Source organism: Oncorhynchus masou, chromosome 1 (assembly GCF_036934945.1).
Source record: "Oncorhynchus masou masou isolate Uvic2021 chromosome 1, UVic_Omas_1.1, whole genome shotgun sequence".
NCBI classification, from domain to species: domain Eukaryota; kingdom Metazoa; phylum Chordata; class Actinopteri; order Salmoniformes; family Salmonidae; genus Oncorhynchus; species Oncorhynchus masou.
Window position 1 is genome coordinate 54,866,954 of NC_088212.1, and position 27,848 is coordinate 54,894,801.

The 27,848-nt window shown below is 42.3% G+C and overlaps 1 protein-coding gene across 1 annotated transcript in view; it reads right to left on the reverse strand.

Moving 5' to 3' along the window:
* Window positions 1-242: 242 nt before the first annotated feature.
* LOC135546432 (SH3 and multiple ankyrin repeat domains protein 2-like) overlaps window positions 243-27,848 on the reverse strand; it is a 66,993-nt gene continuing 39,387 nt past the window's right edge. The window contains exon 8 of the mRNA XM_064974856.1: window positions 243-5,010. Within this exon, the coding sequence (XP_064830928.1) occupies window positions 4,467-5,010 (544 nt within the window). The 3' untranslated portion in view covers window positions 243-4,466. The remainder of the gene's footprint in view (window positions 5,011-27,848) is intronic.

Here is a 27,848-nt window from a genome sequence, read left to right on the forward strand (position 1 = left end):
TGTTGACAGGGTGTTCATTTGTAGTGAGAGGGTGTTCACGTGTAGTAGTAAGTGCTCGTGAAGAGGCTACAGTATACTGTCAGTGGCAGCGTGACCCCCATTACAGTGGTGTTATGACTGGGATAACTGGTTGTTGATTTGGGAGGTGGCACTCTTTTTCATGGTCTTTCGAGAGGGATCTAAAGAAGCAAGACGCTTGAAACACAAAATTCGGCACATCAGGAATTAAATCAATACAACCATAGTGCAATGTTATATTTATTTCTTACAGTAACTTTTGTTTGGTTGCCATACAAGAAGTATTGAGGATTTGGGGGGAAGGAAGAGTGTAGTTACAAGGAACTTCTCTTTCTTTTTCATTTTGATAATTAGATAGTCGACTCTAAGTATGCAGAATTACAACATATGGAACATGAACACAAATATACACAAAAGAGCCGGAAACGTCTTTGTAATTATGTAGAATAAAAAATAAAATAAAAAAATTCAACCATAAGAGAAAATAACAAAAGTATCAAAATAGTTGCCGATGGGTAAGTGAAGGACTGTGTTGTGATGGTAGTGATGATAGTGAGCCATGCCAGTCCTTATGTAGCATAGCCTTATAGTCACACAGTGATGGTTTGTATAGCATCTTAATACGACTATTCAGTTCTATAATTCTGCAAATAAATTAGCTTAGTGATATGTTTTTTTTTCTCCATGAAGTCAACAGTCACAACTAGTCTTTTTTTGTACATGTCTATGTAAGTTGAGCATAAAAGTGTCATCGGGACAGTTTTCGATCCAGTGAACTGTGAGCTTATGTATACATTTAAAGCGTTTCAGTCATTTATACACACATTATACACAGACTAAGTGATTGAAATTGTCAAAAATTACAATATTGAAGATAGGCAGGTGATGGCCAGAGGATAGTATATAAAATACATTTTGATTGGACAAATATCTTCTGTCCACTCCAGCTATCAGTGTTCATAACATCAACAGGTGATGATATATCATGATAGCTCATCTTAAGACTGGGAAAAACCACATCCAAGGAGATCCATTCAGTAAAAATATTGCTTCTTAGTTTCCTCATAAATCTGATAATATTAATTTCTATTAATTAATATTTATATATAATATATATATATATATATATTTAAAAAAATGATTTTTGGCAAACCACACTTCAGAGTTGAACATTTTTCTACAAATGTCTTTTAGAAAATTCCATATAATTCTATATAATCATAAAAAATACTGTGCTTCTTTTCTATGTCACTCTTTTGTTGTTTCTTTTAAAATAATGAATGGATTATAGCAGCGTTAACTCCTGCAGGTCCTCTCTTTCTGTCAGCCTGGTATTCATTTTTTTTCTTCTTTTTTTTAAAAAAAATCATCCCTTTGTCTTCCCTTCACCATCATACAGTTGCACACAGGGACAGGGAGTGAGAGAAAGGAATCTCACCAAGGGAGCTTTTTGTTTGGTCCAACAGGAGACCCTAAATTGCAGACAATCCAAACAATCATGGTTATGTTCATAGAACATCCCTGTGAACTGATAGAATCATGGATAATGTATCAAATGATCACACATACTGTTCACGTTTTAGTGATATGTTATAATATATAGGTGATCTGGGTACAGTAGAATACATGGCTTCCACACTTCTCTTTGCAGTGCATTATGGGGTAGTTATAATCTAGTTCAGAGGCAGAAAGGCCAGAAATGGGGCACTATGTAGAGAATAATGAGCTATTCGAGGCAATATCCAAACACAAAACAGGGATAAAGTGACAAGGAAATAAGTTCTGAGGGTGGATGCAATGGTCATATTCTTTCATAGAAACTCTCTCTCTAAACCTTTTAGAAATATTATACATATCATTATTCTATAGATGTACTCTTTTCTTTAAATCATTCCTTTATACACATTCAAAGCAACAAATATATTCAATTTACGTAAAACCAATGCCACCCAACACTTGGGTACTCACGTATCAGCAGTTCTCATATTAACATTGAAGTAATGGTGTTTCAAGAAAAGGGATGGAGACAATTGATTGGCTGTCAGATGGGATTTCTGATTAGAAGATAAGCTTGTTCTACCTGCTCATTGGTGTGAGAGCTTATCACTGGTGTTGAGAAAATGACTCAGTAACACTTTACTTGAAGCCTGTAGTAATAATACGTTATAACGTTTTATAAGCAAGCCTTAAAGAATGGTTATACCTGCATGCTTAAGTAAAGTGTTACTGAGGACTCTCCCTCTCATTCTCAAATTAACAGGGACCAAATGCATCATTTAAAGCCTGCTCGGTCAGTGCTGCTGTGTCACACCTATTTTCTTCCCTCTGGAAACACCAGATAGGATTAACACCTCTTCTTGTCAATAATTACGTTTTGTGATTCATCGGCGATGCAAGCACTGATTATACACAAACTTTGTAAACGTTTTTTTTTTTTAATCCTCTTCGGTGATTGTGTGAATGTCTGGGTAGTAGATTTATTATTATTATTATATATATTTTTTTAATGTAACCTTATTTAACTAGGCAAGTCATTTAAGAACAAATTCTTATTTACAATGACGGCCTACCCCAGCCTAACCCGGACGAGGCTGGGACAATTGTGCGCCGCCCTATGGGACTCCCAATCACAGCCGGATGTGATGCAGCCTGGATTCAGATGGAGTGCCTTAGACCGCTGCGCCACTCAGGAACACACATTTTTGAGTTTTGAGTGAATTCCTATTATTCCTATTATTCTTCGCCCCTGCACTACACAGTATACTGTAGGTGAGCTGTCTAAAAACAAGCACACAGTCAACCACAGTGTCCTACGTTAACAGAGACCACAAAGTAACGTCCGTTTTGCTCTCATCCTTTCAAAGTGGGCGTCTTCAAATTCTCGCCGAGAATCATTATGTCAACCAAAGAAAATACAGCCCTTACCTATACCACAACAGCACACACTGGTACTGATATATAAAAACAATGTTTGATTTGCGAAAGGAATCACTTAATAACTAGAAATGATTAAAGATGGCTGAACAAAGAGGAGAGATGGCGATATTGTGGCAGAAAATTGTGTTTCCCCAAATTGTTGTGATAGGTGGATTATTTCTGTTATAGGCCTGAAGGGAGATTGGGCGGTTGGGCGGTAGGGTGTAGGGAGGTTGCATCCCACTCCTGTCGGGGTCGCTGTCAAGTGTGTGGAAGACGATGACAACACACATGATGCCAACACTTAGGGCTAGATTCTATCAGATTCATGCCATCCAACACCCGCGTAGCTGTTCTTTTTGCGGTGTCGGAGGTGGAACTGTGTTAGAGCTGTCAAATCCACAAGCGGCTCCCAGCATTATACCTAAAACGGACATTGCCATTGGCTGCACGGAGTTGCATTAAGATAAATCCCATGGAGCCCTGTTTACAAGTTCAAACACTGGAATGTGAGATGCAATATACACCTTGAATAGGCTGACAGAATCTAGGCCTTGCACTCTCACTCATGTCTTTCTACAACACATTTAACAAACCTCCCACAGCATGCGCACACACACACACGTACATCACAAACATGTCTCTGACAAAATGCAAATACACATACCATACACAGTGAACAGGGATGTGAAGGGGACAGTGGTGCCTGCTACAGTGGAGCCCCTCCAGCCATGCATTAGAGTGACTAACACATCATCATGTTTCTCCCCCTCAGGAGAAGGCCGTGTGTGTGTGTGTGTGTGTGTGTGTGTGTGTGTGTGTGTGTGTGTGTGTGTGTGTGTGTGTGTGTGTGTGTGTGTGTGTGTGTGTGTGTGTGTGTGTGTGTGTGTGTGTGTGTGTGTGTGTGTGTGTGTGTGTGTGTAGCAAATGATATGGTTTAGGATTCAGCTAAACATTTCTGCAAAGGTTCTCATTTCTAATGTTTTTCAAATGTCTGTTTTTCAAATGTCTCTACAACGTCAGATGCATTCATAAACATAACCCACGGTTTTACTCTAGTGAAGAAATATTCTCTGAAGAAACTCTAGCAAAGATAGAAAAGGAGTGCCAACCAGCTCAGCTGGTTTCAAACACCCGCGCTGGGGGAGCTTGAAAAAGGATTGAGTATTCCAATACTGATTTCTATCAGTATTTCAAAGTGTTTGAGGGCTACGTTTCAAGAGTATTCCAAAGTGTGGTCTTTTGTATTGTGAGCATCCCTAAAAAGATGCAGGATTTTTTCCACTCTTTCTCCATTTTGGATTCGGGAACGCCACCTTTCTCCAGGCTATGCCCAGCAGTTCCTCCAGGATTCCGACATCCCCTGATACTCGGGAAGCAGAATGGGAGTGATCAAACACAAACATGCCACAGAGGCGAGGCAGGAAGGGAATAGTCAGAGGCCGATTCCTAAATCGTCCAAGACTTTCCAAGACTGAGAAGGAAAACAGGTAGGAGAGAGAGTGTTCCAGATAAATCCACACCCCCTGGCTTTATCTGTCCTGCAGCATTTTGAGGGCCCTCTCGATGTTCATGCGGTGGCCCACCCGCGTCACCCCCAGGTCAATCAGATCTTCTTTCTGTAGCGAAGGTAGGTGGGCGCCCTCGATCTCGTTGTCCAGGAAGGCGTCTTTATGCTCCGACAGATTCAGGCTGTCCAGCCAGTCGGCCACGTCCAGCTTGCTCCACAGCTCCACGGGCTTGGAGGCAAAGGGCTTGCCCGAGGTGGCTATGGCCTGCATTAGGGTGAGCGGCGAGGGGGAGCGCGAGCCACCGCACGAGGATCCTTCACCAAGGCTACCGCCCATGCTGCCGATGCCTCTCACACTCTCCATGGGCAGGGTGGGCAGGCTGAAAAGGTCGCTAAGGCTGTGTGAGGAAGAGTGGGTTAAAGAAGAGGGGCAGGGGGGCGAGGAGAGGGACGAGGTGTCCGGGGGGCTGCAGAGGTGAGGGGGCAGGCTGGAAGGAGGGGTGCAGGAGGAGGGGGGCAGGCTGAAAGACACGCTGGAGTTCCGCTGGCTTCCTGTGGCTGGAGAGCTGAAGAGAGAGAGAGAAAGAGAACATAGAGAGGGAGAAAAGAGAGATCATGAGAACCTAACATATGTATGGCACAGTGATGAACTATGGTATAGAGTGGCTGTACAAACGAGTCCAGACCATAATGATCAGAACATAGCAACCAAAGAAGACCATGGCAACCCAGAGAAACTTGGCCAGATAGAAACCTCCGCCAAGAAGCAGACTTCTCCCCCTCCACATGTGACTCACATCCCCCCACTACAGCATACGTGTGTGGTTGTGTGTGTGTGTGTTCAGACCTGGCTAGTGTTCGCTGACCTTGACGTGTGGTAAACCTGCTGAGGCTTGGTGTGGAAGTGGGGTTCACCTAGAGCTTTCTAAATAAACACGAAGTTCATGAACATTCAGTATCTTACTGATCTAAGCACAGAATTCTACTGAAATACTTGAAAGAGCCACTAGGGTGCAGTGTTGTAAGTGGATTTTTACCTAAACCTTTACGTCACTGGTATTTTACAGTCTACTATTTAACAAGTAGGCTTATCCATATTTAGCATTTTTCAAACACCTGAAAATGCTTTTTCCCCCTGCAATCTAGAGGCATAATCATTATACTTAATTTTGTGTAAAAAAATATGTTTATTTGTCTGCATATTTAAGCATACTGATAAGGAATGTGGGTCTTATTCAGTACTTTTAGTAATTGCTTGCTTTTCTAAAGTCTATCAACCTTGTCAGCAGGCATGCCAGCTAAGACAGACAAGCTAGCTACTCTAACTTGATCGAAAGCCTGAAATGGCTTCTTGATAGCTAGTTACAGTGCATTCGGAAAGTATTCAAACCCCTTGACTTTTGCCACATTTTGTTACGTTACAGCCTTATTCTAATATGGACTAAATTGTTTCCCTCCCCCCTCTTCAATCTTTCACACAATACACCATAATGACAAAGCAAAAACAGTACATCTACATAAGTATTCAGCACCTTTGGCAGTGATTATAGCCTTGAGTCTTCTTGGGTATGATGCTACAAGCTTGGCACACCTGTATTTGGGGAGTTTCTCCCATTCTTCTCTGCAGATCCTCTCAAGCTTTGTCAGGTTGGATGGGGAGCGTCACTGCACAGCTATTTTCAGGTCTCCCTGGAAATGTTCGATCGGGTTCAAGTCCGGGCTCTGCCTAGGCTACTCAAGGACATTCAGAGACTTGTCGCAAATCCAATCCTGTGTTGTCTTGGCTGTGTGCTTAGGGTTGTTGTCCTGTTGGAAGGTGAACCTTCACCCCAGTGTAAGGTACTAAGTGCTCTGGAGAAAGGTTTTCATCAAGGATCTCTCTGTACTTTGCTTCGTTCATCTTTCCCTCGATCCTGACTAGTCTCCCAGTCCTTGCCACTGAAAACATCCTCACAGCATGAGGCTGCCACCACCATGCTTCACCGTAGGTATGGTGCCAGGTTTCCTCCAGATGTGACACTTGGCATATAGGCCAAAGAGTTCAATCTTGGTTTCATCAGACCAGAGAATCTTGTTTGTCATGGTCTGAGAGTCAATTAGGTGCCTTTTAGCAAACTCCAAGCGGGCTGTCATGTGCATTTTACTGAGGAGTGGCTTCCACCTGGCCACTATACCAGGCCTGATTGGTGGAGTGCTGCAGAGATGGTTGTCCTTCTGGAAGGTTCTCCCATCTCCACAGAGAAACTCTGGAGCTCTTTCAGAGTGACCATTTGGTTCTTGGTCACCCCGCTGCTCCCCTGCTCTCCTGGTCAGTCTGTGTTGGTAATCCTGTCGAACGCGTCTTTTTTATGTATTGTATAGTGGAGCTGCATAAATATTGATCTCCATTTTCTGGAGGATCGAGCTTTGAAATCAGTGGAATTAGAGTATGATAGCTAAAGAGATCTCCGGATTACATCTTCATACTAAGGGCAACCATTTTTATTTTATTTTTATTTAACCTTTATTTAACTAGGCAAGTCAGTTAAAAACATATTCTTATTTATAATGATGGCCTACCAAAAGGCAAAAGGCCTCCTGTGGGGACGGGGGCAGGGATTAAAAATAAAATAAATACAAATATAGGACAAAACACAGATCCCGACAAGAGAGACAACACAACAGTACATAAAGAGAGACCTAAGGCAGCAACATATGACAACACAGTATGGTAGCAACACAACATGACAACAACATGGTTGCAATAAAACATGGCAGCATCACAACATGGTAGAAGCACAAAACAGGGTACAAACATTATTGGGCACAGACAACAGCACAAAGGGCAAGAAGGTAGAGACAACAATACATCACGCAAAGCAGCCACAACAGTCAGTAAGTGTCCATGATTAAGTTTTTGAATGAAGAGATTGAGATAAAACTGTCCAGTTTGAGTGTTTGTTGCAGCTCGTACCAGTCGCTAACTGCAGTGAACTGAAAATACTAGCGACCCAGGGAGGTGTGTGCTTTGGGGACCTTTAACAGAATGTGACTGTCAGAAAGGGTGTTGTATGTGGAGGATGAGGGCTGCAGTAGATATCTCAGATAGGGGGAGTGATCCCTAAGAGGGTTTTTATAAATAAGCATCAACCAGTGGGTCTTGCAACGTGTATACAGAGATGACCAGTTTACAGAAGAGTATAGAGTGCAGTGTCCTATAAGGAGCATTGGTGGCAAATCAGATGGCCGAATGGTAAAGAACATTTAGCCGCTCTATAAATGATTTATTCCGTAATATAGCATGGTTAGGATGGTCATCTGAATCATGGCGAGTTTGGCAGCTGGGGTGAAAGAGGAGTGATTACGATAGAGGAAACCAAGTCTAGATTTAACTTTAGCCTGCAGCTTTGATATGTGCTGAGAGGACAGTGTACCGTCTAGCCATACTCCCAAGTATTTGTATGAGGTGACTACCTCAAGCTCTAAACCCTTAGAGGTAGTAATCACACCTGTGGGGCGAGGGGCATTCTTTTTACCAAACCACATAACCTTTGTTTTGGAGGTGTTCAGAGCAAGGTTAAGGGCAGAGAAATCTTGTTGGACACCAAATGTTTTGTTGTTGTAGAGCGTTCAACACAAAATCCCAGGAGGGGCCAACTGAGTAGAAGGCTGTATCATCTGCATATAAATGATTGAGAGAGCTTCCTACTGCCTGAGCTATGTTGTTGATGTAAATTGAGAAGAGCGTGGGTCCTAGGATCGAGCCCTGGGGTACACCCTTGGTGACAGTCAGTGACTGAGACAGCAGATTTTCTGACTTTATACACTGCACTCTTTGAAAGAGGTGGTTAGCAATCCAGGCCAAAGACCCCTCAGAGACACCAATACTCTTTAGCCGGCTCACAAGAATGGAATGGTCTTCCGTATCAAAAGCTTTGGCCAAGTCAATAAAAATAGCAGCACAACATTGCTTAGAATCAAGGGCAATGGTGACATCATTAAGGACCTTTAAGTTTGCAGAGACATCCATAACCTGAGCGGAAACCAGATCGCATACCAAAGAGTATACTATAGACATCAAGAAATCCAGTCAGTTGATTATTGGCAAGTTTTTCCAACACTTTTGATAAACAAGGCAAAATAGAAATAGGCCTATAAATCAAATCAAAGTTTATTTGTCATGTGAACCGAATACAACAGGTGTAGACATTACAGTGAAATGCTTACTTACAGGCTCTAACCAATGGTACAAAAAAAGATATTAGGTGAACAATAGGTAAGTAAATAAATAAAAACAACAGTAAAAAGACAGCGAAAAACAGTGGTGAGGCTATAAAAGTAGCGAGGCTATATACAGACACCGGTTAGTCAGGCTGATTGAGGTAGTATGTACATGTAGATAGAGAGTAGTAGAGAGAACAGTCTATGACTGGGGTGGATGGGGTCTTTGACAATTTTTAGGGCCTTCCTCTGACACCGCCTGGTGTAGAGGTCTGAATGGCAGGCAGCTTAGCCCCAATGATGTACTGGGCCGTCTGCAGTGCCTTTCGGTCGGAGGCCGAGCAATTACCCGGCAGTGATGCGACCAGTCAGAATGCTCTCGATGTTGCAGCTGTAGAACTTTTTGGGGATCTCAGGACCCATGTCAAATCTATAACAGTTAGGATCAGCTTGATCTACCCCTTTAAATAAAGGACAAACCGTGGCTGCCCACCAAGCAATGAGAACCTCCTCAGAGAGGAGAGACAGGTTAAAAAGTTCAGAGATAGGCTTGGTGATTATAGGGGCAGCAACCTTAAAGAAGAAAGGGTCTAAACCATCTGACCCAGATATTTTTTAGGGGTCAGGTTTAAGGAGCTCCTTTAGCACCTCGGAGTCAGTGACCTACTGCAGGGAGAAACTTTGTAGCGGGGCAGGGGAAAAAGAGACAGGAGCATCGGGGCTAGTCGCATTAGAAGGGGTGGGAGATGAGGAAATGTTGGATGGGCAAGGAGTCATGGCTGAGACAAACAGGAATCCTGACTTAATGAAGTGGTGATTTAAAAGCTCAGCCATGTACTTCTTGTCAATAACAACCACATCATCAACTTTAAAGGACATGGGCAGCTGTGAGGAGGAAGGTTTATTCTTCAGGTCTTCAACCGTTTTCCAGAACTTCTTGAGGTTAGACTCACAGAGAACTGCTCCTTAAAGTAAATCACTTCGGCCTTCCGGATAGCCTGAGTGCACTTATTTCTCATTTGCCCGAACAAGAGCCAGTCAGCCTGAGTATGCGTGTGCCAAGCCTTTAGCCAAATGGAATTCTTGAGGTGGAGTAACTCAGTTGAACCTGTTTCTAAATTCAAATTTTATTTATGTGGGGGAGGGGGTGTGTTTGTTAATAACAATATCATTGAAAATATAAAAAAGAAGGTCCAAGCGTCTTCGACACAGGGGATCAAGCTGATTCTATACTAATTTACAGAGGCCAGATCATGAAGTAAGGCTTTGTCATTAAAGTGTTTTAGTAAACCTCTATGACAAATCAGGACAGGTCATTTCACTGAGCAGCTATTATGAACACAGGCTGTAAAACAGTGATCACTAAGGTCATTACAGAAAACACTAGACTGATAACTATCAGGATTATTTGTGAGGGCAACATCAGGTGTCTAGCCTTGGGGTCATACCTTGTGGGATTGGTAATAATCTGAGAAAGATTTAGGGAGTCCCATTGCTTTGGGCCTGAGAAATAGGCAGTTTCATTTGGGTAAGGTTTTCATCCAAACATCAAAATACTGCCCCCTACACTCAAGAGGTTAAAAACAGAAAATCTAATTGTTTGGGGACAGAATTTGTTGAGACAACCGAGCACTGAAGGTGATCCTTGGTAAAGATTGCCACTCCACCACCTTCGGAAGATCTGTCTTACCGAAAAAGGTTTAAACCAGAAAGGTTAACATCAGTATTCAAAACACTCTTTCTTAACCATGTCTCAGTAATGACCAATCTGGATTGGAGCTGTGAACCCAATTGATCCATTGCAGGTAATAAGCTTCTAGTGTTAATGTGCAGAAAACCCAGGCTTTTACGAGAGCAGAAATCAGTGAAATAGATATCAGAACACAAGTCAGAATTGGGGCTAGCAACAGCAGATGGGCCAGGGGGGACATGCACATTTCCAGATATCATCAACATTAATACAATCAAGGCACGGCAGAGGACAGGGAGAGCTCTGCAGTGATGATTTATGACAGTTGAATGTGCATTAGATGTCAACAAGATCATATTATACAGCAATGTCATCAGGTAACGAATACAAAGCCAGCGAGAGGGGGTTAGAAAAGGATGGGAGGCCAATAGTCAGTGTAACCAAAAGATTGTCAGAATCCCGAGTGTGGGAACAAACATAGTCTGTCCCACGGTTGGGTAAACAAGAAAGTTCATAGTCAACAAAGCATGCAGGAGTCATGAGGCAAATAGCAAAATGCACAAGAAAAAAATTATAACGACTTGGGGCTAGCCATTGTAAGTTCGGAGTCACTCGCCCCAACAGTGCCTGTGTGCTTGAGGTGAGCAAAAACTCAGGAGAGAGGGGGGAGTGTGGTGGGGGTACCTGTACCAGACAGGGGAGATGACCAGGGCAGACGATGTACAGATCACCAGGTGGAATCCAAGCAGCAGTGTAGCAGGCAATGGGAGTAGGTGTCATACCCACTAGGGAGAAGCTTTTATTTCTGGAAGCAGATTTCTTGGTGAAAACGCCAGTGGATGGTCCCTGAACAGCAGGAGTGGGCATCAAGGCCTCTGGATTTAGGTGGGGTAGCCTGCCATTGGTTGGGCTCAAAGTCTTCGACACCTCTCACTTTACACGTGCTAATTGAAGTTGTATATGGTCTGTCTGGTCTGTCTCAGTGCCAGGTTGGATGGTGTATCAATCCTTGCAGGTCATTTTGTCCAAAATTAGCTTGTAGGATTGGAGTTTTGATCTGTAGTGAATGTTATGCTGTGGAGGGTAGCATCCTGTTTATGTCCCTGCTGAAAAATCCAAGTTTATCTAACTCCAAATCTATCTTTTTGTAAAAACATGTTGAAAATGTGAGCTCACATGCAGCTGTGGCATGGCATCCATGACAAGGAGATGCGGCCATCATGCTAGCTACATTTTCAGATATTGCACGTTTCTAATTTTGACAGGAAGTAGTTTCATTTCAAGCTAAATTGTTCTGTTAGCTAGCTAACTGATGTTATTATTCGTATCCCAGAGCTGTTTGCTTGGCTAGTTAGAATATAATGTTAGCTAGCTGGCTGGTTGGCTCGTTAACTAACGTTACATGTATGATGTTATTATTCTTACCTCAGAGCCATTTGCTTTGTTAGTTAGAGCCTAATGTTAGCTAGCTAACATTGAATGTGGTTGGCTAGCTAACACTGCCAGCAGATTCATGCAAAGTGTAGTTTTTTTACTTAACCTTTATTTAACTAGGCAAGTCAGTTAAGAACAAATTCTTATTTTCAATGACGGTCTAGGAACAGTGGGTTAACTGCCTGTTCAGGGGCAGAACGACAGATTTGTACCTTGCAACCTTCCGGTTACTAGTCCAACGCTCTAACCACTAGGCTACCCTGCCGCCACATAGTAACATCATGAGTTGGCACAATGTTCATTGTTGTTTAACTAGCTAACATTAGCTGGCCAGCTTGCTAGCTAACGTTATGTGACGTGTATGACCTTACACATTGTTTACTTAGGTCCATTGCTAGGTTCATTGTTACCTAGCTAGCTAGCTACATGTTTTACGCTAAAGTGTATTGTTGTCTAGCTGAGTATGCCAGATTTCAGAATAACTGATTAATTTATGAACGCACAACACCCGTTGAATATGGCCGGTGTTAGTAAACATCGGCAAAAAAAAGCGCAATGAAATTGCTGCCAGCAGAGCTGGTTAGGCTGTTTTCATGTTATCCAGAGGTAAACAAATCATCTGCCAGAGCATCAAGTGTGCGCTCTGAACGCCCCCGAGAGTGAAACAAGATGGATGTGGCTAAAGCTTAAGAGGGTATAAACGATGCTAAATGGGTGTAGGCAAAGAAGAGCTCAAGGATGAACAATGGAAACAGGATGCACCTGCGCTCAATTTCGAGTCTCACGGCAAAGGGTCTGAATACTTATTAAATAAGGTATTTTATATATATATATCTATACACTACCGTTTAAAAGTTTGGGTCACTTAGAAATGTCCTAGTTTTTGAAAGAATAGCACATTTTTGGTCCATTAAAATAACATCAAATTGATCAGAAATACAGTGTAGACATTGGTAATGTTGTAAATGACTATTGTAGCAGGAAACGGCTGATTTTTGAATGGAATATCTACATAGATGTACAGAGGCCCATTATCAACAACTATCAATCCTGTGTTCCAATGGCATGTTGTGTTAGCTAACCCAAGGTTATGTTTTTAAAAGGATAATTGATCGTTAGAAAACCCTTTTGCAATTATGTTAGCACAGCTGAAAACTGTTTTTCTGATTAAAGAAGCAATAAAACTTGCCTTCTTTGACTAGTTTAGTATCTGGAGCATCAGCACTTGAACAGAACACTGCTTTCAATCAGGGCAAGGTGTCTGGTAACATGACTGAATACAAACAATGCAGCTATTCCCTCCGTAAGGCTATCAAACAAGCTAAGCGTCAGTACAGAGACAAAGTATAATCCCAATTCAACGGCTCAGACACAAGAGGCATGTGGCAGGGTCTACAGTCAATCACGGACTACAGGAAGAAATCCAGCCCAGTCACGGACCAGGATGTCTTGCTCCCAGGCAGACTAAATAACTTTTTTGCCCGCTTTGAGGACAATACAGTGCCACTGACACTGCCTGCAACGGAAAAATGCGGTCTCTCCTTCACTGCAGCCGAGGTGAGTAAAACATTTAAACGTGTTAACCCTCGCAAGGCTGCAGGCCCAGACGGCATCCCCAGCCGCGCCCTCAGAGCATGCGCAGACCAGCTGGCTGGTGTGTTTACGGACATATTCAATCAATCCCTATACCAGTCTGCTGTTCCCACATGCTTCAAGAGGGCCACCATCGTTCCTGTTCCCAAGAAAGCTAAGGTAACTGAGCTAAACGACTACCGCCCGTAGCACTCACTTCTGTCATCATGAAGTGCTTTGAGAGACTAGTCAAGGACCATATCACCTCCACCCTACCTGACTCCCTAGACCCACTCCAATTTGCTTACCGCTCAAATAGGTCCACAGACGATGCAATCTCAACCACACTGCACACTGCCCTAACCCATCTGGACAAGAGGAATACCTATGTGAGAATGCTGTTCATCGACTACAGCTCGGCATTCAACACCATAGTACCCTCCAAGCTCGTCATCAAGCTCAAGACCCTGGGTCTCGACACCGCCCTGTGCAACTGGGTACTGGACTTCCTGACGGGCCTCCCCCAGGTGGTGAGGGTAGGTAACAACATCTCCTCCCCGCTGATCCTCAACACTGGGGCCCCACAAGGGTGCGTTCTGAGCCCTCTCCTGTACTCCCTGTTCACCCACGACTGCGTGGCCACGCACGCCTCCAACTCAATCATCAAGTTTGCGGACGACACAACAGTGGTAGGCTTGATTACCAACAACGACGAGACGGCCTACAGGGAGGAGGTGAGGGCCCTCGGAGTGTGGTGTCAGGAAAATAACCTCACACTCAACGTCAACAAAACTAAGGAGATGATTGTGGACTTCAGGAAACAGCAGAGGGAACACCCCTATCCACATCGATGGAACAGTAGTGGAGAGAGTAGCAAGTTTTAAGTTCCTCGGCATACACATCACAGACAAACTGAATTGGTCCACTCACACAGACAGCATCGTGAAGAAGGCGCAGCAGCGCCTCTTCAACCTCAGGAGGCTGAAGAAATTCGGCTTGTCACCAAAAGCACTCACAAACTTCTACAGAGGCACAATCGAGAGCATCCTGGCGGGCTGTATCACCACCTGGTACGGCAACTGCTCCGCCCTCAACCGTAAGGCTCTCCAGAGGGTAGTGAGGTCTGCACAACGCATCATCGGGGGCAAACTACCTGCCCTCCAGGACACCTACACCACCCGATGTTACAGGAAGGCCATAAAGAACATCAAGGACATCTACCACCCGAGCCACTGCCTGTTCACCCTGCTATCATCCAGAAGGCGAGGTCAGTACAGGTGCATCAAAGCTGGGACCGAGAGACTGAAAAACAGCTTCTATCTCAAGGCCATCAGACTGTTAAACAGCCACCACTAACATTGAGTGGCTGCTGCCTACACACTGACAGTGACTCAACTCCAGCCACTTTAATAATGGGAATTGATGGGAAATGTTGTAAATATATCACTAGCCACTTTAAACAATGCTACCTTATATAATGTTACTTACCCTACATTATTCATCTCATATGCATACCTATATACTGTACTCTATATCATCGACTGCATCCTTATGTAATACATGTATCACTAGCCACTTTAACTATGCCACTTTGTTTACATACTCATCTCAAATGTATATACTGTACTCGATACCATCTACTGTATCTTGCCTATGCTGCTCTGTACCATCACTCATTCATATATCCTTATGTACATATTCTTTATCCCCTTACACTGTGTATAAGACAGTAGATTAGGAATTGTTAGTTAGATTACTTGTTGGTTATTACTGCATTGTCGGAACTAGAAGCACAAGCATTTTGCTACACTCGCATTAACATCTGCTAACCATGTGTATGTGACAAATAAAATTTGATTTGATTTGATTTAGAACAGCGCAAACTGGCTCTAACCAGAATAGAAAGAGGAGTGGGAGGCCCCGGTGCATAACTGAGCAAGAGTACAAGTACATTAGTGTCTAGATTTGAGAAACAGACGCCTCACAAGTCCTCAACTGGCATCTTCATTAAATAGTACCAGCAAAACACCAGTTTCAACATCAACAGCGAAGTGGCGACTCCAGGATGCTGGCCTTGAGGTGGAGTAACTCTACTGAACCTGTTTTTAAATTCTAATTTTCTTTATGGGGGCGTGTTTGTTAATAACACCGAAAATATCAAAAATGAAGGTCCAAGCATCTTCAACACAGGGGATCAAGCTGATTCTATACCAATTTACAGAGGCCAGGTCGACTAGCAGGACAAATTCAGACTTAGGGTAAGGGGCCAAGAGAGTAATTAGGGCAGGTAGGGTATAGGCTGGTGCTGATGGAGGACAATAACACCCAGCACCAGTCAACGAATGCTTGGTTTAATGCTTAAAACCAGCAAATCAAAATGTTAGGGGACAGTCTTGATGGAGACAACCAAGCACTGAAGGTGATCCTTGGTAAAGATTGCCACTCCCCCACCTTAGCTAGCTAACATTGAACCTGGTTGGTTTGATAGGTTGGCAACAAAACGCACAGCACAGCAACTCGAAAACAAGTCTGCAAGTTGTCAACTTGCAACCTTATTATTATTCGACCATGCTGGTCATTTATGAACATTTGAACATCTTGGCCATGTTCTGTTATAATCTCCACCCGGCACAGCCGGAAGAGGACTGGCCACCCCACATATGCTCTCTCTAATTCTCTTTCTTTCTCTCTCTCGGAGGACCTGAGCCCTAGGACCATGCCCCAGGACTACCTGACATGATGACTCCTTGCTGTCCCCAGTCCACCTAGCCGTGCTGCTGCTCCAGTTTCAACTGTTCTGCCTTATTATTATTTGACCATGCTGGTCATTTATGAACATTTGAACATCTTGGCCATGTTCTGTTATAATCTCTACCCGGCACAGCCAGAAGAGGACTGGCCACCCCACATAGCCTGGTTCCTCTCTAGGTTTCTTCCTAGGTTTTGGCCTTTCTAGGGAGTTTTTCCTAACCACCATGCTTCTACACCTGCATTGCTTGCTGTTTGGGGTTTTAGGCTGGGTTTCTGTACAGCACTTTGAGATATCAGCTGATGTACGAAGGGCTATATAAATAAATTTGATTTGATTTGTTTGATACCACTACCAGCAGATTCATGCAAGGCGTAGTAACGTCATGAGTTGGCACAATGTTCATTTTTGTTTAACTAGCTAACGTTAGCTGGCTGGCTCGAAGGTCAGCATCCCGGAGTCGCCTCTTCACTGTTGACGTTGAGACAGGTGTTTTGCTGGTACTATTAAATGAAGCTGACAGTTGAGGACTTGTGAGGCGTCTGTTTCTCAAACTAAACACTCTAATGTACTTGTCCTCTTGCTCAGTTGTGCACCGGGGCCTCCCACTCCTTTTTCTATTCTGGTTAGAGCCAGTTTGCGCTGTACTGTGAAGGGAGTAGTACGAGATCTTCAGTTTCTTGGCAATTTCTCGCATGGAATAGACTTCATTTCTGAGAACAAGAATAGACTGATGAGTTTCATAAGAAAGTTCTTTGTTTCTGGCCATTTTGAGCCTGTAATCGAACCCACAAATGCTGATGCTCCAGATACTAAAGAAGACCAGTTTTATTGCTTCTTTAATCAGAACAACAGTTTTCAGTTGTGCTAACATCATTGCAAAGGGTTTTCTAATTATCAATTAGCCTTTTAAAGTCATCAACTTGGATTAGCTAACACAACATGCAATTGGAACACAGGAGTAATGGTTGCTGATAATGGGTCTCTGTACTCCTATGTAGATATTCCATTAAAACAATCTGCCTTTTCCAGCTACAATAGTCATTTACAACATTAACAATGTCTACACTGTATTTCTGATCAATTTGATGTTATTTTAATGGACAAAAATGCCACTTTCCTATAAAAACAACGACATTTCTAAGTGACCCCAAGCTTTTGAACGGTAGAAATTTCTAAAGACCCGTTTTCATTTCGTCTTTAAGCAGTATTATGTGTAGATTGATTTGGCATTTTTAAAATGTAATACATTTTTGAATAAGGCTGTAACGTAACAAAATGTGGAAAAAGTCAAGGGTTCTGAATACTTTTCGAATGCATTGTACATTAGATAACTGTAGGGGTGCTGTGTTGAAGCCACCGTGCCTACATCGTGGCACTCCTTATATTTATTTTGGAAGCTATAGAAATGCCTTTATTAATAACTACATTAATTTTGGCCGCATTTATTATATTAGACACATTAATACATACTTTTAAATTGTATTATGTGAGCTAAACATAGTAATTTATTTTTATTTTTTTCAAATCCTTAAAATCTACTTTTTTGAGACTGCTAATGTTACTGTCCACAGTACAACAACAAAAATTATATTTACATGCAATTTTGTCCTTTTCATTCCTATGGAAGACAGCTCCTGCGGAGTGCCAATATGGGTGACTTCAAAGCCTTTTAATGGCCAATACTTAGCATCCTCAATTCAGGATTTATATACATCATTGGTACAAACACTTTGTCATTTGGATGTGGCATTCAACATTTAAACAGTGAACAGTATTTGACTGGGAAATTCATTTAAATTGAAATAACCATATATCACATGTGATTTTCACCATTGCATATTTCAGCTGGCATTCCCTCTAAGGTTCACAATACAGTATTTGTATTTATTAGGGGATCCCCATTAGCTGCTGTCAAGACAGCAGCTACTCTTCCTGGGGTCAAAACATATTAACAAAGGATAAAACACTACATCATATAACATTATTACACCACTACATATCTACAATACAAAATGTATAATTCCACCATACAACAATATTACAATGTACGTGTGTGTAGAGTGCGTGTGCTAGCGTTTGTGTGCGTATGCGTGTGTCTGTACCTGTGTGTATGTCTCTTCACAGTACCCTCTGTTCCATAATGTGTATTTTTATCTGTTTATTAAATCTGATTATACTGCTCGCATGTTTTACCTGATGTGGAATAGAGTTCCATGCATTAATGGCTCTATGTAGAATTATGGGCCTCACAATGTCTGTTCTGGACTTGGGGACTATGAAGAGACCTCTGGTGGAATGTCTTGTGGGGTATGCATGGGTGTCCGAGCTGCATGCTGGTAGTTTAAACAAACAGCTCGGTGCATTCAGCTTGTCAACACAAAAACAAGTAGTGATGAAGTCAATCTATCATCCACTTTGAGCCATGAGAGATTGACATGCATATTATTAATGTTAGCTCTCTGTACACATTTAAGGGTCAGCTGTGCTGCCCTGTTCTGAGCCAATTGTAATCCCTCTTTGTGGCACCTGACCTATAGCAGGGGGTGTAAAGGCATAACACATACATTTTTCTAGCAGCAGACTATGATCGATAATTTCAAAAGCCGCACTGAAGTCTAACAAAACAGTAACAGTGACAGACTCTGTTTAAGAGAACGCAGATAACCAGGAAAAACACACACACGTCTTTTGTTAGTTGAATTGTACATAGAACAACAATGCACCATATCGAGGAAGAGGATTATACAGTATTTGAGGTCAGCACAGCTGGGATGAATCATTCTGTAGTGATTATTACTGTCATATCCAGCAGTTAATTCCAGACGAATACCATTTGACCATCTGGCTTCAGCATCACAGTATCCTCGACTCACTAAAATATATATACCTAACACAAACATGCAGTGGGCTTGACACAACACTAGAGGGACAGAAGAGAGAACCTAGATCTGGTTTGCAATCTAATGTAAATAGATTTTTTTAGGAACAGTGTAGTGTAGTGGACATATCAGCCACCCCACAGACCACAGAGATTTGTGCAGCACCAGATGGAGTGGTGAGATGAGTGATGGATCGATGGGGAGATGGATGAAGAGGCGTATGGTGTGAGAGCAGGGACACACAGGGCAAACCCATCACCTCCCCCCCAAAACAAACACAACTATGCTCCATTCCAATCAGATTAACACCCTCATTCAATTCCACCTCTAAACTTCCTTCTTTGGTTCCATACTGATCGGGCTCTGAAGGGCTGCAATGCCTGCTAATTCGTCGACTAATATATGTGTAGCAGTCATTAAATACAGTGGCAAGAAAATGTATGTGAACCTTTTGGAATTACCTGGATTTCTGCATGAATTGGTCATAAAATGTGATCTGATCTTCATCTAAGTCACAACAATAAACAAACACAATCTGTTTAAACTAATAACTCACAAACAATTATGCATTTTCAAAGGGTTCACATACCTTTTCTTGCCACTGTATACTGTAATTACACTCCTAAGTTTGGACAAAACCAGAAGACACAGCAGCCCTTGGTGCCCGGGTTGGTTGTCCCTTCTTTCCCTCGTACTATATGGATAAACTTGAGGGAAGTTAGGGAGGGGAAATGAAGAACACAAGGGTGTTATTTGTCCCAAATGGAATTGGGCCAATGTGAAAGCACTCAGTCCCCCCTCAGGACCTGTAGCACTTTGCACCATGGGTAAAACTTACAGCTTGTTTTTTCAGCACCAGCTTTTCCACAGGAAGTCGTCATGACGGAGTGAGAGATGGAGTGAAACAGAGGACACATGAAAAGATGAGACAACAACAAAACACATGGGGAGACACAAACCCTCTATCACGCACGAAAACACACACAAAAAGGGGGAAAAAGTGGAACACAAAATCTGACAAAATGTAGTGAAGAAAGAACATCTGTCCTTCTTAACTGACAACTCACTCCAACGTGATAACCTGCTTGGGAAGATGGGACTTAAAAAATTCACTTCACAGAACAGAAATCTCGTAATTTCAGTCACAGTCTGGTCTATTTCACATATACTGTGCATGCCCATGAACTGCACATGCCCCATGAATGCACTTATAAAAGTTATAGAAGTCGATGCTTCCTTATCTGACACACTGATCAATTTCTAACTGAACAATACCTTGCTGTTGAACTTGTGATCACAATCAATACCATCATGCTGACGAGGTGGGAGAGGGATGAGGGTGTCAATACCCTACTGTGACAGAGCAGAACACACCCTGGACAAACACATGGGCAGACATTATCCAGCAATGAAAGTAGAAATGATACCTTCTGACTTGCTTGATTTAATGACCAAGCTTTCGCTCCAACCTTCCATCATAGATGTAATAGCCCAGAAGCTGAATGGTTTACTGTGTATAAATGGGTCTGCTTTGACCGTGTCACTAGAGAGCACACACAACATCATCTGAGCAAATTTTCTACAGAGTTAGTACTGGATGCTCCAACTTAGTGCAGTGAATTGAACCATTATAGATATAATTTACTGTACACACGCATACACACACAAAAACAGTCATGAGACTCTTTCTCCAGCTCACCACACACCCTCAGACATGCACGCATGCCTGCATGCACTCACGCACACAATCACACACTTAGTCTCTCACACACACACACACACTCGGATATGTTATGCAACTGTGGCCTAGTAAAAGAGGTGGCACGTGATGTGGATGTGCACACTGTGATGACACTGAACTAGGCCTGACACACACATGCCCCCCCCCCCGCTGACACCACTCCAGCAGGCTACAAGGCCTCAACTCTTTTCATTCACTGGCGCACTAATCTGTGAACCTCAAAGACAGGGATAAAAGTGAAAAGGAAAACATTTAAGAACGCTAAAAAGGAGGAAAAACAAATCACTCATGTCGTAGCGTTCAACACTGACGACGGAGAGAGACTGTTTCTTATGAACCTGTCTAAGTTAGAGAGGGGAGGAGAAACTGAGACAGAAAGAAACAGACAGAAAGAGAAAGATACAGAGAAATAAAGAGAGATGGAAGGCCCGAGAATGAGACAGAGAGAGAGAGAGAATATAGGCCACCCTCTCTTTCATATCCATCTGCTCCATGTGCTCAGCTACATGGCACCTTGCCCCTTCTGCTACCTAATCCCTCACACACTTGCTCACTTCAACTGTTCTATATGATCTCTCTCCTTCCCTCAGGCTGTACTATACAGTACAGTGCCATCTTTCCCTTTAACCTACACTAAGTAGTCTATCTGTTTTCCATATAACAAGTTTTACGGAAAACTCGGTCAATATCATTGGTCCAACTTATTCCAATCAATCAGCTTGAAATGGACAGAATATGCCAGTCCCAAACACCTTCGCCTCCAACCTTTCCTTAGCACCTATCTCTTCTGTGTTTGCAGATCTGTGGCGAACCAGAAAGCTGTGAGCAATATAGCGGAAGGAAGCTCTGGTCAGTCCATTGGAGGGATAGGTGTAGTGGAAACCATCACCATATAATTTACTCATACCTAGTCAAAAAACAGATCTGCAAACACTGGAGAAGTATTCATAACCTGAAATAAAGAAATAATCTCACTACAATACATTTTAATAGAAAGTTAGCAAAAATAGATAAGATCACCCTGATTAACTCGTTTTTCATATCCCAGTTTACCTATTTACTTATAGCCCTGCCTACACATAATGACTTTTTTTTTTTTACTTTATTATATGAGCAAAAAATATTCCACTTTATTTCCACTTTATTTTATGAACTCGGAGGGCAGAAATGATTAAATATTAAAGCATTTGACCTCTCACTAAAGGCTTCAGTCATACAAAAGCTATATTTAAATCCAAACTGGTTCTCCAGCAGATTAGTAAGAATGGCTTACCCCATGTTCAAGAATGGGCTTTTGCCCTTTATTCAGATTACTACCTCTCACTTTCGGTTATTTGAAAAATGTATCATCCCCAAAATATCGCTATTTTTAAAATGAGCCATAGAAAGCTGGTTGCAATTGCACTTTAATCCACCAGGAAAGACAGAACAAATATTACAAGAAATATTATGACTGAAGTCAAATATACTAATTGATAAAAACATTTTTTTATGAAAAAAAGACAATTTTTAAAACGAGCCATAGAAAGCTGGTTGCAATTGCACTTTAATCCACCAGGAAAGACAGAACAAATATTACAAGAAATATTATGACTGAAGTCAAATATACTAATTGATAAAAACATTTTTTTATGAAAAAAAGACAACTGTATAATCTTTGTAAATTATATCATAAACATGACTGGTGGAATTATGTCACATGTGCAGTTAGCAAAAATATCTGGAAATGTCTGCTCTATCCAAATTACAACCAACTGATTGACCCACTGAGACAAGTGGAAGGGGGAGAAGGTAAGGAACTTGTCTGTCAGCCCCGCATTAAAGACCAAAATTGTTCAAAGAACATTGTGATAAATAAAAAAGTATACCAGTTTAATTTAAGGACCAAAGAAATACAGCTGCGCCATACAGGTTGCAAAATAGTCGGGAAGAGATTTTCGATGTACCGATTCCATGACACAGGGTTTATGAACTGATACACAAAACAACGCTGGATTCAACAGTTCTTAGTTTCTACATTTTTTATTGTTATACAAAATTCTTGCAACCAATAGAATGTTATATACAACCATTCCAGCTCTGCAAATTTTGTTGTGAAGAGACAGAATCATTATATCTGTCACACCCTGATCTGTTTCACCTGTCTTTGTGCTTGCCTCCACCCCCCTCCAGGTGTTGTCCATCTTCCCCATTATCCCCAGTATATTTATACCTGTGTTCTCTGTTTGTCTGTGGTCAGTTTGTTTTGTTTGTCAAGTCTACAGCGGTTTACCCCTTGCTCTTGTCTTTTTCTAGTTTTCCAGGTTTTGACCATTTCTGCCTACCCTGACCCTGCATGCCGTTCTGTACCTTGTCACACCACCCTGGATTATTGACCTCTGCCTGCACTGACCCCGAGACTGCCTGTCGTTCTGTACCTTATGCACTCTGATCTGGATTACTGACCTATGCCTGCCCTTGACCTGTCGTTTTGCCTGACCCCTGTTCTAGTAATAAACTTTTGTTACTTTGATACTGTCTGCGTCTGGGTCTTCTCCTAAACGTGATAATATCACTTGTTTTGGTACTGGCCAAATGCTTGTTTTTGGTTGCAGGTCCAGGAATGGCTGAAGAATTGCAACATTTATCTCAAGCTAACTCTGCAAATATCACTTCTGGTTGATTTGAAAAGTCATAGTCAATCAACCAATAATATAATAACACTCTTATCTTAAATTTACAATCTGTATAAACTATGAAAATAGAAAGGTTCAGAACTTTTGTGAAACATCACAGCAACAAAAATATGGTAATTAGATAGATGGTCTTCAGAGATATATGGGAGGGGTTGAGGGTAGCTGGAGGGAGGGACTAAAACAAAAAAAGATAACTAATGTAAAATATACTGTGTCCGTAAAAGTAGAAGCCTATGTATTGTTGTCCATTAGTCTACTCCAATTACGGAAGGGGTGTTAGGGTTAGGGGAAAATAATAAAGGAAAATATACATATATATATATATTTTTAAACAGTACCAGTCAAAAGTTTGGACGCACCTACTCATTCAAGGATTTTTCTTAATTTTTACTAATTTCTACATTGTAGAATAATAGTGAAGACATCAACACAATGACATAACACATATAGAATCATGTAGTAAGCAAAGAAGTGTTAAACAAATGAAAATATATTTGAGATTTGAGATTTTTCAAAGTAGCCACATTTTGCCTTGATGACAGCTTAACTCTCTCAACCAGCTTCATGGGGAATGCTTTTCCAAGAGTCTTGAAGGAGTTCCCACATATGCTGAGCACTTGTTGGCTGCTTTTCCTCCGCTCTGCAGTCCAATTCATCCCAAACCATCGCAATTTAACTCTGTGAAGCATTTATTTGGGCTGCAATCTGAGGTGCAGTTAACTCTAATGAACTTATCCTCAGGTGTGGCGGTCATCATGAGATCCAGTTTCATCATAGCGCTTGATGGTTTTTGTGACTTGAAGAACCTTTCAAAGTTCTTGAAATTTTCTGGATTGACTGACCTTCATGTCTTAAAGTAATGATGGACTGTCGTTTCTATTTGCTGATTTGAGCTTTTCTTGCAATAATATGGACTTGGTCTTTTACCAAATTGGGCTATTTTTTGTATACTACCCCTACCTTGCCACAACACAACTGATTGGCTCAAAAACTAAAGCAGGAAGTACTAGTGACTCGCTCAATATGGAAGTGGTCAGATGACACCGATACTAAGCTACGGGACTGTTTTGATAGCACAGACTGGAATATGTTGCAAGATTCTTTTGATGGCATTGAGGAGTACACCACATCAGTCACTTCATCAATAAGTGCATCAATGACATCATCCCCACAGTGACCGTACGTATATACCCGAACCAGAAGCCATGGATTACAGGCAACATCTGCACTGAGCTAAAGGGTAGAGCTGCCGCTTTCAAGGAGAAGGGACTCTAACCCGGACACTTATAAGAAATCCCGCTATGTCCTTGGACGAACCATCAAACAGGCAAAGCGTCAATACAAGATTGAATCCTAGTACACCGGCTCTGACTATCGTTGGATGTGTCAGGGGTTGCAAACTATTACGGACTAAAAAAGGGAAGCACAGCCACGAGCTGCCCAGTGACACGAGCCTACCAGACAAGCTAAATTACTTCTATGCTCGCATGAGAGCACCAGCTGTTTCAGACGACTGTTTGATGTGAGTAAGACCTTTAAACAGGTCAGCATTCACAAGGCCGCAGGACCAGATGGATTACCAGGACGTGTAATCCGAGCATGCGCTGACCAAACTGGCAAGTGTCTTCACTGACATTTTCAACCTGTCCTTGACTGAGTCTGTAATACCAACATGTTTCAAGTAGACCACCATAGTCCCTTTACCCAAGAACACCAAGGTAACCTGACTAAATGACTACCGACCAGTAGCACTCACATCTGTAGCCATGAAATACTTTGAAAGGCTGTTCATGGTTCACATCAACACCATTATCCCAGAAACCCTAGGCCCACTTCTATTAGCATACCACCCCAAAAGATTGACAGATGACCTAATCTCTATAGCACTCCACATTGCCCTTTCCCACCTGGATCCTGGACTTCCTGATCAGCCGCCCTCAGGTGATAAGGGGGGGTAACAACACATCTGCCAAGCTGATCCTCAACATGGGGGCCCCTCAGGGGTGCGTCCTCAATTCCCTCCTGTACTCCCTGTTCACCCATGACTGCATGGCCAAGCACGACTCCAACACCATCATTAGGTTTGCTGACAACACAACAGTGGTAGGCCTGATCACCGAGAACGATGAGACAGCCTATAGGGAGGAGGTCAGAGACCTGGCAGTGTGGTGCCAAGATAACAACCTCTCCCTCAACGTGATCAAGACAAAGGAGATGATCATGGACTACAGGAAAAGAAGGGCCGAGCACACCCCCATTCTCATCAACAGAGCTGTAGTGGAGCAGGTTGAGAGCTTCAAGTTCCTTGGTGTCCAAATGACTAACGAACTGTGATGGTCCAAACTCACCAACACAGTCATAAAGAGGGCACGACAATGCCTATTCCCCCTCAGGAGACTGAAAAGATTTGGCATGGGTCCTCAGATCCTCTACAGCTGCACCATCAAGAGCATCCTGACTGGTTGCATCACCGCCTGGTATGGCAACTGCTCAGCCTCCGACCGCAAGGCATTACAGAGGGTAGTGCGTACGTCCCAGTACATCACTGGGGACAAGTGTTGGAGGAAATTATAGTTGAAATGATTAATTATGTATACATTTCTATTAGAACCATTAAGTTTTAATACTATTATGTTATGGTATGAAATGTATGGGTTTTTGGTTAAAGGAGGACTGAAATTGTAGGTAAAACGAATGAATTGTCTGTACCTTGCGGGTTTAAGGGAGAAGGAGGCTATATCTTTTCTGAAAGATAAGAATGTTCTTTGATGTTCCATTAGTGGAGGAGAGTGTCTTTTAGACAGATTGGAATGTTTGCTTTATAAGGGGAGTAGGAGACAATCTCCAGACCTGAAGACACTGCGCTATTGTGTGGATCGGAGAGAGTGTGAGAACTGATGACGTCATTTTTATCTTCCCTTTAAAATGTAATGTTCTTTGTATTTTGGGTCAGTACTCATCAATAATAAATGCTGAACTTGTTTAAGACTGGTCTCGATCTATTTCATGCAAAAATGATAAACTTACAACTTATTATGAAATAGATAGAGTGTGAATTTGGTTTTGGCTACAAAACATATAGGAATTTAGAATTCCTCTAACAACAAGCTTCCTGCCATCCAGGACCTCTATACCAGGCGGTGTCAGAGGAAGGCCCTAAAAATTGCCAAAGACTCCAGCCACCCTAGTCATAGACTACCGCACAGCAAGTGGTAGCGGAGCACCACGTCTAGGTCCAAAACGCTTCATAACAGCTTCTAACCCCCCTTTTATACGCTGATGCTACTCTGTTAATTATCTATGCATAGTCACTTGACCTTTACTTACACGTACATATTACCTCAATTACTTCGACTAACCTGTGACCCAGCACATTGACTTTGTACCGATACCCCCTGTACATGGCCTCGCTCCTGTTATGTCATTGTTGCTCTTTCTATTTTCTTATTTTTTTCATTTTTATTTGTATTCATTTATTGTTTACTTCAGTATATTTAGCAAATACTTTCTTAACACTTAATTTTTCTTAAAACCGCATTGTTGGTTATGGGCTTGTAAGTAAGCATTTCACTGTAAGGCTCATTTTACAAATAAAATTTGATTTGATCACATCATTACGCTATTTTTGTTTACAAAACCCTGCTCCACAAACTTCCGACTTACATCACTGTTAAGATTTAAAATGTTATCAAACCCGTTCACATGGTTGGTTTAGCACACCGCCATGCAATCTCCATAGACAAACATTGGCAGTAGAATGGCTTAACTGAAGAACTCAGTGACTTTCAGCATGACACCGTCATAGGGTGCCACCTTTCCAATAAGTCAGTTTGTCAAATTCTGCCCTGCTAGAGCTGCCCCGGTCAACTGTAGGTGCTGTTATTGTGAAGTGGAAATGTCTAGAAGCAACAATGGCTGAGCCGCAAAGTGGTAGGCCATACAAGCTCACAGAAAGGAACCACCGAGTGCTGAAGCACGTAGCGTGTAAAACTTGTCTGTCCTCGGTTGCAACACTCCCTAACGAGCTCCAAACTGTGTCTTTAAGCAACGTCAGCACAATAACTGTTTGTCGGGAGCTTCATGAAATAGGATTCCATGGCCGAGCATTACCATCTGGCAGTCAGATAAACAAATCTGGGTTTGGCGGATTCCAGGAGAAAGTTACCTGCCCGAATGCATAGTGACAAATCAAATTTGGTGGTTGAGGAAGAGAATGGTCTGGGTCTGTTTTTCATGGTTCAAGCTAGGCCCCTTAGTTCAAGTGAAGGGAAATCTTAACGCTACAGCATAAAATTACATTGCAGATGATTCTGTGTTTCCAACTTTGTGGCAACAGTCTGGGGAAGGCCCTTTCCTGTTTCAGCATGACAATGCCCCCGTGCACAAAGTGAGATCCATACAGAAATGGTTTGTCGAGATCGGTGTGGAAGAACTTGACTGGCCTGCACAGAGCCCTGATCT